Below are 18,501 nucleotides of genomic sequence, written 5' to 3'. Positions count from 1 at the left end.
GCTAACAACTCCCATAAAACATAATTAAGAGAGGCCTGCATTCCCCTTTTTTCACCTTTCGCACCTGGCCTCTAGAGGGTGGCAAGGGGGATCAGAATAACAACTTAATACCACCACAAGACATTTATAAAGCTTTCTTGAAAAATGAAATTACAAAATAGATTTAAAAAATAAGCATTTGTATACTTTAAGATTAAACAGAGCTTTTGTACTTCGTTATTAAAGAAGTTATCATCCTTGTTTTCAAACTACTTAATGCTTTATTTTGACAGTAGATAAGCTTTTTTCCATAATAATTGACAGTCGGAAAAATGCTAACAGCAAAACTTTTTTAGTGGATTTTTTAGTTAATAGGAAACTTCTTAAGCATTATCTAGAACAATTGTTAAAGGAAGTTTTGCATCAATAACAATCAGACAAGCGAAAGAGTTTTATGTAGAATAATTTCCCTACTGTATAACCTACTAACGGCTACGACCCTAGAGGCATCTGAGAGCCTTTGATGAGGGGGAAGTCGATCTCTCTAAATTTAAATTGTAGCTTTAAAAGAAACAGTTTCGGTACCCTACATTGGCGCCGCCTAGCGGGTAGTACCCTCCCAAAAATAGTTGTAAACCTTCCCAGGACATACACCTGAGACGCTACACTGTAAAAAAGAACTATATCGGTTCTGCAGTTACCGAGATCCTTCGGTTCACATAGACAGACAGACAGCTAGATCCTTTTACTTTAATATTAGGATAATCAAAAAATAACATTTTAATGAAATTGTATAATTTTAACTAATTTGATTTTTAATAATCATATTTTGGCACAGGAGTAATTATTATTGGTTAAAAGTAAATTCTAAAGCTTTGTTTTGCATTGCTAAATCACAGTAATTAATCATAATTATTTTAAAGCTAATAAGATTCTTTCCAGTATGGCTTCGAAACCGATTAATATCCGTTGGATAAGAACCGATTAGGATCTACTGCAGTTCATGGTAAAATATTGCTGGTAACGAATGCTTCCTGGTTCCTGGCAATATTACAAGATTCCTGGATCCAGCAGCACGCAAATTCCCCTAAATCCTAGGTTCCTGTTAGCTGGCAATCTACAAATTTTCCAAGTTACCAGCAATGACAGAAGATTACTGGCTTACAGGAGTTTTTACCCCATACCCTTTTTCACAATTTCTTAGGGGGTAAACAGCAACAATTAATAAGGGACAGTAATTTCAATTATTTTATGTGCATTCCCAATAGAGGTGGGGGAAGGATTTAAGAGAGTGGGATCTTTACCTTTAAACTTAACGGTTTCTATCTTTATATCCACTTTCGCGCCAAAATTTGGGCGGTCCTCTTTATTTTTATAATATATTAAAAAGGGGGAAGGGGAGATACATTCGTAATTTTAATCATATTAATTAATAAATAAATGTTTTCTAAGTGAGGCTCTGAAATCAAACAGTAAAACCAACGATTTTGAATGCCTATAGAATGCAAAACTTAATACTAGCCCCTGTAACCTAAAATAACCTAATTATAAAAAAGTGCCGCGTCCAGGTTTGATAGTTTAGTTGGGAATAATTCTAGTGGCGTAACTGTGACATACAGACCATGATAAGAAAAGCTTCACTCTTAATAATTCATTGGTAGATATTAATTTGAGTGAAACCATGAAGGTAATTGGATTATGGCGGGAGATTTTTATTTCCAATAATTCTATTCCCTCCCCTTTTTAGACTTTCCAATCAACTAAAATAGTTAAAACCCTTCCCCGGACCTATTACCATTAAAGTTTTTCCTTACTACTTTTATACTGTTACTTTTTTCGCCTACGTAAATGTTTTATTATTAACTGTAGATAAAAATCAGAAATAAGGAATATTTATCATATTTATGTCTTGTCTCACCCCCCCCCCCCCCCCTCTCTCTCTCTAATTCATTATATACATTTGATCAGTTTAATGTTTTTAATTTACTATAAATTGTTGTAGAACGGAGCAAAATTTATACCTTATCCTAACTCCCCCAATTAGTACAGAGAAACACCACTACCCTCCCTCCCACATCAGACAAACATGCCAAAAAAGCCACTTCGAGTAGAGTGAATCTTATCAACCTCTAATTGTGGGGTAAGTGTAATAAAAGGGAAATGGGAATTAAAAAGGGAAATATTGCTTTTTAACAGGAATATTTCAAACATGCCAGTGCCAGGAATATGCATAAATTGCCAGCAACCAGGAAAGTTAAAAATTGGTAGCTCCAGCAATATTTCTTGTTATGCTAGATCCAGGAAGCTTCTAATATTGCCAGGGAACAGGAAGCATTCGTTACCAGCAATATTTTACCATGAACTGCAGTAGATCCAACTATTCTAATACTAATATACAATAAGAATATGACAAAAAATATTAACAATTAGAATCTAGGAGTGGGATTTTCTAATCATTTGGCTAAAAGAGTTTACTTTGGTGGACGGTCTTCATTTATAGGCCTCCAATATTGTCTTCGTTTCAATCTTTCATTGTGGTCTTCTATTACAACATAACCTAGACAAATATATAAATGTAAATTAAATTGAAATCAATATATCTAAAAATCACGAAACCTCTTAGTATATGTATCTAAATAGAGTTTTGTCTTAATCAATAGTTATGAGAAAGAATTTATTATTATTTCATTTTTTTGTGGATAATTCTCTATGATACGCGATATGATACATGATTTTTTCTATATGGTTTATAAACGGTTTTATTCCAGCGTAAATTTATTGGTTTTGGACACATAATGGAGTTGCCGGGCCCCTAGATATTTCTGGGTGCACCTTAAAAACAGCAGGAGGGGGGATCAACTAAGTTTCTAAAAATTTGATTCTAAAATGATATAAAATTTTTTTGAGGAGAGAGAGGGTGATTCTTATTGGAAAGTTAAGCTCTCCAGAAAAAATTGTAATTAAACCTTCTAGAAATCTATACTTTATTAAAAAGCTTTTTTGTTATTGAGTACTCAATCGGACCAGAAGTTTGCAAGACCTTTAAAATCACAGACACGAACACACTTAGATACAAATAGACATTCTACCACTTTAATACATTATTGATTAAATTATTTTTAGGTCCATTTTGATGAAGCTAGTAAAAGTGGCTGACTCAGACTATGACGTCAAAAAAAATTGCCCAATGAGAGGCCAGTATACACTGTAATTGACCAATGGTAAAACAATTTTCATCATTTATTTTCTTTTGTGTCCAAAATAGACCATTTTTTGTTTTATTTGACAGACATGGATTTAGTGGCGTGCACATGTTTTTACAAAGGGGGTATTTCTTGAGGGGGTAAAAAAGGGGAAGGTAGGCCTGATTCAATCTTAAAAGGGGTGTTGACAAAATCCCCCTTTAACACACTTATGCAATACATGGATTATAAAGAAGCTTTGCTTTGATTTAAAACTAAGAAATATTTTTGAATAGATATTGATTTAATTTATTTACACAAATATTTTACAGCATCCACAAACCTGGGCTCGGCAGCCGCGAGTCAGCCATATGTAAGCATGTAAAATTTTACAATTTCAAAAAATAGCTGGCCTAAATATGCCAATCCCTCTTTTATAAAAATGTTAAAAGCATACAAACGGGTTTAAATTTGAGGCTTTGTCGCGACTAACCGCGGCTGCCGAGCCCTGTCACAAATACACGAATATGGCATGCATTATAAGCGAGCAAAAGTAAAAAAAATAGTAAATTCCATGAAAGTTTCTATTGAAGGACAGAACGTTGTGTTTAATCATAATACTATACTGATTCAAAAGCAAAAAAAACTTTTCGTATTAGGATAATTATTCCCCATAATGTGGATTTTTTTTTATAACAATACATAATTACTTCTTAGGATCGATTTAATTTTCTGTACCGTAATGAAAAAACAAATATCCCAAAAAATGGATCCACGACAAGTGCTCTCTTGCTCAATATTCTGGTGTAGAACATACAAATTTTGGCCAATGAGTAAGACATTTCTTTCTAATTATGGCCTGGGTAGAAATTTCTACAATTCTTTATCGACAATCGGTTGGAATATTTTTTATAGAAGAAATTATTTTTAACTTATTATTAAGTGTAACCCTAATACACAAACCAAAAGTATTCATATTCGTAATCGTAAAAGTAATTAAAATCAGTTACTTACATACATACAATCATAGGTTGTCTTTTTTTATTTACATTTTGATTTTGTTTACAAAAAGCATTTTTAGTAACTAAGTAAGTTACTCTATTATTGGTTGGTTGGATTTTGATTTTCGGGAAAAAGAAAGACTATTAAATGCAGACGAAGCCCATTTTGTTCCGAATTTGTATCACTTTTGAAAAGTGCGACTCCAGTTACGTCATATTTTTCTTTCCCGAAAAAGGGAAGAGGGAAAGAAAAAAAGGGAAGGGGGAAGAAAAAAGAGATGAGAGAAAAGGGGGTTTTCCCCATCTCTTTTGAAGAGATTTTCTTCCCCCCTTCCCTTTTTCGGGAAAGAAAAATATGACGTAACTGGAGTCGCACTTTTCAAAAGTGATACAAATTCGGAACAAAATGGGCTTCGTCTTAAATGCATGATATGTTTTAGTCTAGACAGAAGAAAAAAAGAACCTAAATCATTCATTTACTTTAAAAGTTTTGCAATTATTTATCTTTCGTGAAGCAGCTTATAGTGTCTATGAAAAAAATACGTTATTTATATGGTATGACGTTATTTTTAAAGGCACTATAAGCTGCTTCTCTTTTTGTTCTAGTTTTTTTTATATATTTTACTTAGACATTAGAATTTGAAACCTGAAGTATAAGATAAACTAACTACTTAAAATTTCATCAGTTAGGTTAATTAAAGAATCATAAGAATAATCAATATCTCTACCATCAATAACAGGTTCAGCAGTAGCAGGATCATTTGCTCTTCCAGTTGGGTATTGGTCGATGTCTACATCAGGAATTTTTACTTTAACAACACTGTCTATGTCAGTATCAACATTTGTTTTAGGACTATTGGGAATTGATGGAATTTCTGTTTCAGTAGAAAGTCCATCAGGAATCTTGACTACAACAATGCTGCTTATATCAACATTATCTTCAGTGTTGTCACTGGGGGGCTTAGTTTCAGTTTCAGGAAGTTTAACTACAACTACATCACTAATGTCTGGAGTAGCTTCGGCTGTTCTGGGAGTTGTAAACATTGGAGTGGTTCGAGGAGTTGTTACCACAGGAGTATATGCGGTTGTTATTTCAGTACTAACAGGTGTTTGGGTTGTTTTCTGAGTTGTTTGGGCTGTCGTGACAGGGGTCGGGGGTATAAAACTTGGTTTTGTTGGCTCAACTGTAGACTGTTTTATTCCTGGTACAGGTGCCATATTGGGTGTGGGTGTTGGTTGTTTAAAAGGAGTTGCAGGGGGAAGATAGCCAGGTGTATGTTGGGTGTACCTAAACAATATTCGATTTTATTACTTGGATGTTGCACCATATTTTACTCTAATAAAGTGATACTCGCATCTGGCTAAAGTAATAATATCTACCACCCAACCCTTTTAACCCCTTCCTCTCCTCTCCTACTGGATAAACGAATTGACAAATAAATGAGGTCCATAATAGCAAGCCTATATCCTATATCCATTTAAACATTATATATTTTGACTAATTTATCGAAATAAAGAATGATCTAAAAACAGAAAATTGTTCATTAATGATTTTTCATTCTACACAATAATAGGTAAGGATAGATTTTCAGCCTACATAACCTTAAAAAGAGTGCGTTGTAGAGTATCTTTGCTTCTAAAAAATATTACTTACGTTATTTTAACTTTGTACATGAGGGTTGGTGGAGTTGGTAGTTGTGGGGGGAGGTAATAATAACTACAGTGGGCACAGGACTTGTAATTTGAAGCGTATTTACCTAAAATAAAAACAAAAATAATCTATAGAGAAGCTGTGCTGTAAATATTAAATCTCTATTGAGTAACTATTATTAATAATTAAATATTTCATAAAAATATATCTTAACTTTATAAAAAATCTTTGCTTTTAAAATCAAGTCTATATAAAGTCTTCATCAGATTTAGAATTAATAGTTGAAAATGAAATATAAATATAAAATTTAAGTTACAATGAAATCAATAGGATAGGCTGAATATAAATATTTCAGGGATCTGTATTAATATTTAGTAAATAAAACTTAACTTTTGGAACAGGATGGACAAAAATAAATCATGATTATGTTATATTAGGGTTAAATTAGATAGAATAGATTAAAATTAGAAATTTAGACAATCTGATAAGCAAGATCATTCAATAGGGAATCTGCACAAAAAAAATCTGTCTGATTTAAAAAGACAAAGTAAAATATAGAGTAGCCTCGCTACTAAAAAACTCAGAAATTAGCAAGTTATTTATTAGAATTTGAATTTATATTTTATGTTTTTCCACTTATTACATTTAACACCATAAAGTCGACATACAATATTGTAAATGTAAGTCAATACAATGCTTTTAAGTTCGATGGATAACACAATATTTGTCTGCCTCGTATAATCATTAATTTTCAGAAAGCAAATCCCTCGCCACGTGACTGTTGTAAAATTATCTTTGTATATCAATTTAAAAAGCAATGTTTTGGTTTCTTTATTCAATGGGCCTGGCAAATTTATTGTGTTCTCTTTGCATGCAAATTCAAGTTGTGCAGCTGAGAAAATCACCTTTCCAGCATGTCTTCGAAACCGATTAATATCTCCTGGATCAAAACCGTTTCTTAGCCATACTGAAAACAATGTATATCATCGTAATACAGACAATTTTTCATGAATATAAAATAAAAACCAGTTTCGTTAGCTTAGGACTTCAGCCACTCAGGCCTAACAAAACTGGTTTAAATTTTGTAATCTCTCATTTCAATATCCACAGAATGTAATTTACTGTTCATATAATCCTAAACACTAAAGAAGATGATATTATTATTTAGTAAGATTGTCTTAACCTCTTTTCGAGGAAGCTTTGTGTTTATCAAGTTCGAAATTAATTCCTTATCATTATCCTAAAACCAAGCGCAAATGTCGTCTTTTTATGGCTTTCCTTTCATAATGTGGCGCGGCATGGATTGTTTGTTTATTTTGATGCGCACGTTCTTTACTTTTGAATGAGATATGAGAGTGTGAAGATTTCGGAGAACAAAATTGGGCCTATCATTGGTCTCATAGTGTGTGAACGACCCTAGTATATCAGGGATTTGAAACCATAAGAACTTCAGGTAGAATTTGTTAATTTTATAAGGAAGAATGGTGTATAGGACGATTATATGTAGTTTTTAAAAGGCTTTAGCCAGCTAAGCATGAACTTAATTATGATTAATATATGTTTTAGTAATTTTTATGTGCCTTTATTTTTGCATTTAACAATGATTTATTAAACCAAATAATTTTCCTTTAAAGCCAAAGTTTCCAAAGATTTTTTACCGTAGAGAAAAATGATTTTTAAAAAGCAAATAAGATTACGTGGTTATAAATAACTGGAATTATGAATTAATTGATTTTGTAATTTCAGGTCTTTGAAATAATTTCATCAATAAATCTATATTCAAACCTGCTGTTGAAACTTGATGGTTCCTGGTATTGGGGGTTTGTATGTTCGCCAACTGATCTCGTGAACTTCCCGCTAATTCGGAAGTCAAGCTCAACCAAAGTGTCATGGTTGAGACAATTTCAAAGTATCTGATGAATAGGCGTTAGCATTCATCAAGAGATCAATAGCATCCAGTGAATTATTGATGCAATAAACTGTGACAATTTTTCTGTGAAATAAGTACCTAGTGAATCATTATGCCACTAACCAAAAAGCAGAAAATTGAGCGAGCTATCGCTATTGGCAGTGAAAGGCTAGAAGTGTTTGACGAACAGTTAAAAGTGTTTTATGACAATCTAAAAGCCTGCCAAAGTTTTAATTCATGTGAAAATGTGAATGTAAAATCAATTCGTGACATTTTTAGTGAGGTCAAGGACCAATCTGACCTAATAAAAAGTCTAAAGCCTGCCGTGGAGACTAGTGAGCTGCGCGAATTCAAGCGTGATTTGGATGAAGCTAGTGAGCAGAAAACTGTTGCAGATAAAGTTTATGCGTCGTTGGAGCAGTGTACAAAAATTCTGTACTGGCTTGACAATGATTCAGACGACGCGAGGTCAAGCACTGTCGCCAGGAACCTCGACGTCATTGAGAAAGTGAAGATGGACATGAGAGTGCTTAAAATTTCCGTGGAGTTGCGCCAAGAAGTACGTGATATGTACCGAAGGCTTAGAGAGATGGAACGTCGTTCATCTAACCTGGATGAGAGTGGGACACCTGCCATGCTCTCCAGAAGTATGTCTGCCGTGGATATTCGGAGTTCCAACCCGCAATATGGGCGCTGGGACAACAGTTTGTTGCCGTCGTTCGACGGTATTGACACGGATTACCCAAACTTTAAACAGGTCTTTAAGGATCTATGCTCTGGTTATGGATTTGCTGACCAGAGGTTAAGTCTGATGTTGTGTATGGAGAAGGTGATAACCAACCCGGAACTACGCAAGCAAGTGTCAGCGATTAGAGATCATAATGAACAATGGTCGTTTCTTGATCAGATGTTTTTATCAAACACCCGCCGGTTCATGAGGATTTTAACTAAGCTGAACAAGATGAAACCTGTGGATAAACCTGTGGACGTGGTTAACGCAATTGCTACCTTCAAGAGCATGATGCAGGAGGTAGAAACCATCGTTGGTTCTGCAGCTAAGGATTACAATCACCTAACTCTTATTCATATTTTTAAAGACAAGTGTCCTGAAAATTTGAGAGACAAAATTATGATGGAGCTAGGTAGCATGAACCAACCAGACATCCCGAAGATTGTAGAACTGCTGGAGAGGACCAGGGGTGCCATGTTGGCCGGTGATATGTCCTATGACAATGGCGCCGGCAAGAGAAATCGTGACAGAGCTGCCGCCGCGCAAGTATCTGGCCGCAACGACAATAAGAATGGAAAGGCTGGAAAGGACAAGGCTTCCAAGTGGAACAGTGCATGTCCTGTGGAGAGCTGCAAGGAGAAACACCCGATTTTCCGTTGCCTCACGTTTAAGAAGATGGATGTGGTTGACCGAAAGAAAGTTGTCCAGCAGAAGAAGTTATGTGAACTCTGCCTATGTGACGGCCATACTGCTGACAAATGTAATAAATCGGATAAGCTTGGTGTTTGTGGTACCAATAATTGTGACAGATACCATTCAAGGTTACTCCATGAGGCTAGTGCTGGTGTGAATACAGTCTACAAGTCAAGTTCTGCACCCAGCCCCTGTACCTTCTTACTTCAGTTAGTTCCTGTTGTAGCACCTGGCGGCGGCACCTGCCACGCCACGGTAATGTTTGACTCCGGGGCAAATTTGCCACTTGTGTCTGAGAAATTATCCAACAAGTTGAAGCTGAAATCTACCGGCAGATATACAACTATTTCTGTAGCTGATGGCAGTGAGTCTTCCTGCCGCAATGTTGTGTTTTATCTGAAGGATAGGGACGGCAATTTGAGGGAGTTTGAGGCAGCTGTCATGCCTACCCTCGGCGGGGCCAACGAGATGCGCTCGGTCCACCCCGAAACTGCCGCCGAGATATTTAAAATGCCGCCAGAAAGGTTTACATATATTAGTGGAGGCTTAGATATCATCATTGGAAATACACATCCTGACGTGTTTCCTTCAACCTACCAGAAAGTGGGCCAGTCTATGTTGTGGCGAACCATTTTTGGTAGTGGTTTTATCTGTACGAGTGCTGATGGTGGAGCTGGAGATCAAAAGTCGGCTTATAAGGCTGTCAGTGTCAGTGGAGGCACCTTGCCAGACTTTCTGACGTCTGAATCGTTTGGCGTACAGCCGCAGGCACTTTGTCCAGGATGTACTGCCTGTCAAGAGTGCAAGGCTATGGCCGACGGCACTACCTGGGACCAGCGTGAGAGGCAGAGGATAATTGAGGCAGGTTTAACACTAGACTTGCAGTCCAACAAGTGGACAGGTCAATATGCTTATATTGAAGATCCTCACACTTTACCCTACAATGAGAGTTTAGCCCGCAAAATTGCTGAAAAGGATCGTGCCAGGATGGTCAAGGAAGGTACCTATGGAATGTATGTGGAGGTATTCAACGACGCCATAAGAAGAGGCGTTTTTCAAAAAGCCACGCCTGAAGAATTGCAGTATGAAGGGCCTAAGTCTTGTTCATCAATAGTGGTTGCTTTCAAGGAGGATTCAAGTTCCACACCCATGCGATTGTGTGCAAATAGTTCTCTGACGTTCAAGGGTACCAGTTTTAATAACATAATGTTGGGAGGCCCACCGCCAATGCAGAAGATTTTTTATCATTTGATGCTTTTCCGCGGTTACAAGGTTGGTATAACCGCGGATATTTCCAAGTTTTATAACTCCATCCTGGCCACAGAGTTCGACAGCCAGATGAAGAGAGTTTTATTTTCCCCGACGCCAGACGGTCCTCTTGAAATTTACCTGACTAAAGTTGTGAATTTTGGCGAGTTAGCTGCGGGAAATTTGGCAGTTACAGCCCTGAAGTTGACGTCCCGCCTGTTCGGCGGAAAGAGTGAAGCAGAGGTCAAGGAGATGTATGGAGAGGGACAGATAAACGGTAGTGAAATTGTTGCTAAACCTGAATTATGGAAGGAGCCACAAATACCTACCTACCCTGATGAGGAATTCAAGTTACCTCAGATTCCAGTTGCAGTCAAGCTTGAGAAGCACAGCTTCATAGATGACGTTATTTCGGGAGCAGGATCGAAGCCAGAAGCCAAGGAGATGATGAAAGAGGCCGACAGGATTATCGGCAAAGGTAGTTTTTCCTTCAAACAAGTCATTTATTCTGGAGATGATTGCCAGCCTACCAAGGTTCTCGGGCTGATATGGAAGCCAGCCACCGATGTGTTGTCCATCGCCACAAGAGTCAACCAAGATGGTAAAGTCAAGGGAAGGAAGGTGAAAGAGGATGCTGATTTGTACAACCTCCAGGACGCCTTGGACGAGAATCTGACAAAGAAGATGGTCCACAGGTTCGCCACCCAAACCTTCGACCCGATCGGGCTTTGCAGCCCTATTCTGTTGAGAATTAAACTTGTCCTGCGGAAAACATGTTTGCTGAATTTGGGCTGGCAAGATTTCATTTCAAAAAGTCTACGGGATGAACTTGTTCAGTCGCTGGAGGACAGAGCTGAGGTCGCTAAATTGGAGTTTGACCGTTGTGTGGTCCCGGATGAACCAACTGGCCTTCCATCCTTGATGATGTTTTCGGATGGGTCATCAGAGGCTTATGCATCTAATGCATATTTGAGGTGGCCAACTAGACAAGGATTTGAAACGTTTCTGCTAGCCACCAAGTCAAGAGTTGCGCCGGTCAAGTGTGAATCAATTCCACGCCTTGAATTGATGGGGTGCCAGATGTCCACAAGGTTGGCAAAGTCCATCAGAGATGCCCTGCCCTTTGATGTTATCAGAGTGATGTACTTTACTGACTCATCGTGTGTTTTATCACAAATAGTTTCCAACAGTGCTATGTTGAACACATTTAATTCTCATCGCATTGGAGAAATTCAATCTGCAACCAACAAGGATGACTGGAGGTGGGTCCCGGGGACGCACAATGTTGCAGATTTGGGCACCAGAAGCACCTGCAAGGTATCAGATTTGGGACCAGGTTCCAGGTACAGATTGGGCCCAGAATGGTTGCGCAAGGATGAAAGCGCGTGGCCGGTGAAAACTGCCGAAGAAGTCAAGCAGGTTTTACCCCCAGAGGAGTTGAATACCAAAATGGTTAAGTTATGTTCAATGAAAGTTGCCGGAGAAGCCACAGAAGATGTCTTTAGGTTTAAGCACAGGAGAACATTTGGACAGGCCAAACGTATTATGGCAGCTGTCCTGCAAGTTGCGAACACCTGGTTGAAGAAGCTAAAGAGCAGACGAGAAGGTAAGACTACAGCCGCTGGTAGTCATGTAGCAGCCGCAGATTCTGTGTACAAGCCGTCTTTGTACAATTTTATGGCGGCGGCGGAACTTTTCATTGTGTCACGAAGCCAAGAGGATGAGTGGATAAATGACGCTAAAGGCAATTATGCGTCATTAAATCCATTAGTGCATGAAGTATCATTGACCTGGCCTGTCGTTGGTCCTGGTGGAAATTATGTGACCAGGGAGATGAGGATTCTTAAAATGGTTGGTCGAGGACAGCCTGTCATTGACGCCATTACTGGTGGCCGTAAAATGATATTTGAAGACATGCCAGGTTTAATAATTTTGGAGCCTGGTAATTGGTTAGCTGCTGTTTTTATGAGAGAAGCGCATGTTGAGCTTCACTCTGGAGTCCGTGGAACTTTAGCTGAGAGCCGCCGTTGGTGCTGGATTGTGAAGGCAAGGAGGTTGTCCATCATGGAAGTGAAGAAGTGTTGGCCCTGCAGTGTTGAGAGGGCTAAGGAATGTCGTACTACCATGAAGGACGTGTTACCTGACAAGTTGGTCCCGAGCAGGCCTTTTGAAGCTGTGCAAGTCGACCTGATGGGTCCGCTGGTTACGAGGAGAGCTGCCGCCAAAACGAGGAGTCAGACAGCAACGAAGAAGGTGTGGGTGTTCGTGGTGGTCTGCAGGTTCTCAGGGGCGTTATGGTTAGATGCCTTGGAAAAGTATGATACCAGCAGTATCCTGTTGTCCCTGCGCAAGTTGGAAGCTGTTCATTGTCTGCCGAAGATCATAGTAAGCGACATGGGCACACAATTATCCGGTGCTCGCAAAGTTTTAGAGCAGAAGTTGGGCAGCCAGGTAGAGTTTTCTTGGTCTCAGATCCCGGCCCGAGCCCACCATTTCATTGGGCAAGCTGAGAAAATGGTGGGATTAACCAAGAGATTGCTGTCCAAGAAGTTGGCGAATAGTTCTGTTAATTTCAACGAGCTCCTGGTGCTGTTGGCGGAGGTTAGCAAGTTGATGAATAGCAGACCCTTGACGATAGAAGCTGCGAACGACGTGGAGAATTGGCGGCTGATTACCCCTGGCCAGCTGCTGGGAAATGTTGACCGCCAGCCGTTGTGCAATGTGGCGATGAAACCGGAGGACCAAATTTCCTCCAGGTTGAAGTTGTTAGAAGATTTATCTGCCCAGTTTTGGACTGCCTACCGCCAGGAGATCCTACCGAAGATATTACGGATGTCCAAGTGGAAGGATGAGATGGCAGAGCCACTAGCTGACGGAGATATAGTTCTGGTTACGAGTACCAATCCGCTGATGAGATGTTTGAGGATTGGCCGAGTGATGAGAATTGAGGATGGGAGAAAGACTGCAAGAGTCTTGTTCAGGCTGACAGATAAATCTCCCCTGGAAGAACATGCTGTATCAGTCAGGCAGTTGTTAAAAATTATGATTAATAATTGATTCTTATTTTTATGGAAATTGAGATTTTTTTTAGTAAAAAAGCCACATTTTTCATATGCCTATTTTTATGCCTAAAATAAGAATCAAATGAGATGCGATTAATTTTTATTCTATTTCATGTGCTCAAATTTAATTTTATTGAGTTTAATTTCTTTTCAAAAGTACAATTCATTATAAAACTTACCTGAAAAGTTTAACAAAAAGGAATAAATGTGTCGAGGTTGCGTGATTCGATATTTATTCTAAGAAAAAAATCAAGTATTTTTTTAGCAGATTTTTTTTAAAATTATATATGAATTTCAATCAAGTAAAACATTTTTATTCAGATCAAGGAATGATTGAAAATTCATATTTAAAGTCTCATATTTTTTACAAAGAAAAAAATTGGTATTTTTTTTATATAATTCCGATGAAAATTCTAACGAAGATATTATTATTTTGCTATTCTTTAAGTATTAAAAAGTTTTATTGTTGATTAAGATATTACAGTTCTTATTCATTAGGTTTGAAAAACTTTCTGCCCAAGGATTTTGAAATATTTTTTCTTACTACTCTTTTTGATGCTTAACAAATTTAGTTTTAAGTACCTATAAATCTTAATTTTCTTGTCTAAGATTTATTTCGTTTTATTTTTACCATTATTTGTTTACATTTACATTTCAACCTGATTTCGTAGGTACTTATTGATTTATTAATAATGATTTATTACCTATTGATTATGAAATGATTATTATTTAGTATAGTTGTTATATTTACAACATCATGATTAATAGGATTATCTATTTTAGGATTTGTGTATGTGATCTTGTGATTGTCATGTGCATGGAATGTTGTATGGTACAAACCAATCCCCATCCTTCTATCCTAAAATGTGAGGTATTATGAGTCCTAGTGAGGAGTATAATATTGTGTATGCATTTCACGGGGTTTCATTTAGTTAGGAGCAAAATTGTCACGTTTTCGGGATGTGGCCATTCTCATGTGATTATGGTGAGTTGAGTTTAGTGAGAAATGTTGCTAGTGCTCAGCGCAAAAAAACCTTGAATCTCGTTAAGGAAGTTAATTTGACTTTCAAATGGGGGGTGTGTCTTAACCTCTTTTCGAGGAAGCTTTGTGTTTATCAAGTTCGAAATTAATTCCTTATCATTATCCTAAAACCAAGCGCAAATGTCGTCTTTTTATGGCTTTCCTTTCATAATGTGGCGCGGCATGGATTGTTTGTTTATTTTGATGCGCACGTTCTTTACTTTTGAATGAGATATGAGAGTGTGAAGATTTCGGAGAACAAAATTGGGCCTATCATTGGTCTCATAGTGTGTGAACGACCCTAGTATATCAGGGATTTGAAACCATAAGAACTTCAGGTAGAATTTGTTAATTTTATAAGGAAGAATGGTGTATAGGACGATTATATGTAGTTTTTAAAAGGCTTTAGCCAGCTAAGCATGAACTTAATTATGATTAATATATGTTTTAGTAATTTTTATGTGCCTTTATTTTTGCATTTAACAATGATTTATTAAACCAAATAATTTTCCTTTAAAGCCAAAGTTTCCAAAGATTTTTTACCGTAGAGAAAAATGATTTTTAAAAAGCAAATAAGATTACGTGGTTATAAATAACTGGAATTATGAATTAATTGATTTTGTAATTTCAGGTCTTTGAAATAATTTCATCAATAAATCTATATTCAAACCTGCTGTTGAAACTTGATGGTTCCTGGTATTGGGGGTTTGTATGTTCGCCAACTGATCTCGTGAACTTCCCGCTAATTCGGAAGTCAAGCTCAACCAAAGTGTCATGGTTGAGACAAAGATATCAGAGCCACTTACACGATAGGTTTTGATTTTCCGGGTAGAAATTAGATAACTAGAAACTACCTCCTTGAAAAGTAGGGCTCGTAATTTTTCTTATCAAGCGACAGAAATAACATTTTGAAATTCTTTAGCCTTCTTAAACTCACTAAAACGCAGCTGCAAAAAAATAACAGCTATTGCTCCACAATCTCTTATTAATAAGGAGTCAAAACCAGTAAAAAAAACAGTAAATTTGCCGCTCTTTTAAAAAATTTAAACAACCCGTACCTGAAGCTTTTTTGCAAAATTTTAGTTGTATAATATTTAGAAAGAAGACATTTATTATCTGCCCAACTACAACATGATACTTTTTTCTACCGGCGTCTTTGCAATTCTGAATTTTGACAAGTTTGATTTACGTTTAGCCATGTTTCGTCTCAAGAATTTTAAAGTCTTAATAGGTTGTAAAATATTAATCTGTAATTAAAAATGCACAAAAAAAGCGTTGGTGGACACACCATAAAGGACAAACCCTTTAAGATGATAGAACCTATAGAAACCTAAGCAATTTTTAGAAAATGATAAAATAGAATTCAATAACTAAAACTATACATTTAAATATCTATTTATATAATAAATCATATTACAAATTGCATAGAAAGGATTAATGAAGCTAAATCATTTCCATTTTTTGTTTAATTGATGTTGTATTTTCGTCTTACAACTTAAAGTAGCTGGACTACTAGAAGTATAATATGGCAGCTACTAAATAAGCATTTAAGATACTTAAAATTACCAAAATATTTAGCTTTGCAACTTGCAAGGCCATATACTTTAAGTATAATTCTGGTATCTTGTAAATACATCAATAAAAACCCTTAAGCTTTAGCTACATTAGTAAACTAAATTTATAAAGTTAGAATAGGTAAGTGAAAAGAAAATTAACTATAAACAATAAATGATTATCTAAGCTTTTTATAGACCACAGAAAGTCATAATCCTATATCAATTGATTGCAAGTGTTGTGGAAGGGAGTAAAGAATCCGACTTGAAATTGCTAAAATTGCTAAAACTTTCTGGAAATGTTATAGGTCAAACAGTTCACTCGTCTTACATAGAGATCGATTATTAATTATAATATACGATTATATTAGTACTTTACATATTAAACAAGGATGACAGCAACCATAAGAAGCAAATTCTCCTAGATGTAAAATAAAGAACATGGAAGCATAGCAGACATAGATGGATATAAAGATGCTCATTGGTCATACAAATCTCCACATACAATGTCAGGCGTATATTTTGATAAAAACTTGACAAAATATGTTTTTTTCTTCAGTGCAGTACCCATGGACTAACAAAAAAAGATTTGTAGAATACATTTTAGAAAAATAGAATAAAATACTTACTCATAAAATCAAAACTTCTGCCCATTATCGATGGCACTGTCAAAATATTGAACAAAAATATCATTAACATTTTTGATTTTATTGGTTTTTTGTTTGTCTGTAAATTCTGCGCACTCTTGGTTCCTTGAGACTTTACACACAACTGAACGGAACGTTGAATATTTTCATAGATTTTTTATTGGCCTAGCAACAATTTTGAGTAAAATTGATTGTCTGGCTAAGCTAATCTTTGTTCACAATAGTTTAGTATGCTTTAAGAAAGTTTTTGTGACTAAAATAGAAATACGCTCAGAAAAATCTAAATTTCTAAATTCAATAACGTCACAAAAATGTAAACCAGTATTTGTAGAGAGCTATGTGTAATGTGTATGTATGTTAAAAGGTAGGGGTTATTTAAGTTATTCATGCGCATACATTCCTACAAATAATTCCGGAAAAAAACTCAAAACTATTTTTTTTAATCTTCCAATATATGACATTATTTGCCACAAATATTTTTCCTTTGAAATTTTGTGATTTTCATAGATTTTTACACTATTTATAAAAGAACAAATTAATAATATATATCAGAAGACTTACAAATTACACAAAACGACTTTCTATAATACAAACTAGAACGATGTCTATCTGTCTGTCTGAGTCTTAAGATCTCAGGAACCACTGCACCGATTGGGCTCTACTCTTCAGGGAATATACCTACTGGTACTGTGATGGTTAAAGGATATTTTCTTGGGGGGTGAGACACCGAAAACCCCCAAACCCCCAAAAAATACCTCACCACATTTTTTTTGCTTTTTTTAATTACAAGAAAAGTTTTTATTTTTTACTTTTTCTTCATAATATTTGGCTTATTTCTTTTGTTTTTGCTGATATTAAAGTTAGTTAAAATGAACGCACACTGAGCGCTTTTGCTCTAGGGGAATTACTCTTCAAACTCTGACTTACTCTCTCTTTTTGCGCGCTTCATCGGTTTGGTCACATTTTCTGCTAAATAAAAAAAAGGCTATCAGAAATATGCGCTCACAAAGACGAAAGTAGTATGTACAGAGAAAAAAAAAATTCTTATGCCAAACATTCATTGGCAAGGAAATATTTTAGTCATATTTTTGGATATGTAACCAAAAAAATCTTTTAAATCTTACGTAAATTGACTTACCAAAAAGTCTATGTAATATGTATACAATTTAAATTTTTTTTATATTAAAACACTAAAATTATCTTTTCTGGATACCACTACACAGCACGCTATTTAGTATTTGATTAATTATTAAAATACTCTCCATGATAATTTTGGTATGTATAATTTATTTAGAAATCGTTGCCGAAATTTTCTTTTTTTTGTTAAATACAAAAATATGAGAAATCTGACTAGACTTAATGTTAATTTAACACCGGTCATAAATCTTACACATCCTTTATGTAAAAGTTAGCCTGGGTCACACCTTAAAAAGTTTTTAAAGGGTTATAATTAGAATTACTTTACAGGGATGGATCAATAAAAGAAAATCTACCCTTCTTTATATACAGGGCTTGACAACCCTGCCATCCTATTATATAAAGTAGTAAGTTTTTTTGGTCCGATTCTATTGTACTTTTCAGGGAAGCGTTATAAATGTCTTTGGGTGGTTTTATGCTATTCCTTGCATCCTTAGCCCTCCCTAGAGGCTAGGGTTGAAACAACTAGTTCAAATATAAAGTTTTTGTTTACATATCCGATTTTTTCAGGGAGGGAGAATACTATGGAAGTTAAAGTACAACATTTTCTATCTCTTAATATTACCAGTTACCAAAGTTATATGCTATGTAGAGCAAATGTTATTTTTTCATTCAATGTCCAATCCTT

At 36.0% G+C, this 18,501-nt stretch overlaps 2 protein-coding genes across 2 annotated transcripts in view; both read right to left on the bottom strand.

Annotated features, from left to right (window-relative positions):
• Positions 1-8,643, bottom strand: part of LOC145314354 (protein Skeletor, isoforms B/C-like) — a 39,870-nt gene extending 31,227 nt beyond the window's left edge. Inside the window, exon 1 of the mRNA XM_080154232.1 lies at positions 8,640-8,643. The gene's annotated coding sequence lies outside the window, so the exon portion shown is untranslated. The remainder of the gene's footprint in view (positions 1-8,639) is intronic.
• Positions 758-16,955, bottom strand: LOC145314353 (uncharacterized). The gene is made up of 4 exons (XM_080154231.1): positions 16,659-16,955; positions 5,817-5,919; positions 4,891-5,450; positions 758-2,536 (listed from the first exon to the last, which is right to left on the bottom strand). Exons 1-4 carry the CDS (start codon positions 16,726-16,728, stop codon positions 2,451-2,453), a joined length of 819 nt encoding a protein of 272 aa, XP_080010357.1. The 5' UTR covers positions 16,729-16,955; the 3' UTR covers positions 758-2,450.
• Positions 16,956-18,501: the final 1,546 nt, after the last annotated feature.

This window comes from Acartia tonsa, chromosome 3 (assembly GCF_053477335.1).
Source record: "Acartia tonsa isolate MP-2025a chromosome 3, ASM5347733v1, whole genome shotgun sequence".
NCBI classification, from domain to species: Eukaryota; Metazoa; Arthropoda; class Copepoda; order Calanoida; family Acartiidae; genus Acartia; species Acartia tonsa.
Note: the sequence above shows the minus strand (reverse complement) of the source record. Positions and strands in the feature narration are given on the sequence as shown.

Excerpts from the sequence above, each read along its gene's own strand:
- LOC145314353 (XM_080154231.1), bottom strand. The coding sequence starts at position 16,728 with ATGTTAATGATATTTTTGTTCAATATTTTGACAGTGCCATCGATAATG. Across the intron at positions 5,451-5,816 it reads ATGTACAAAGTTAAAATAAC|GTACACCCAACATACACCTG; the intron begins GTAAGTAATATT and ends AATATTGTTTAG. Across the intron at positions 2,537-4,890 it reads TGCTGAACCTGTTATTGATG|GTTATGTTGTAATAGAAGAC; the intron begins GTAGAGATATTG and ends ATATTTGTCTAG.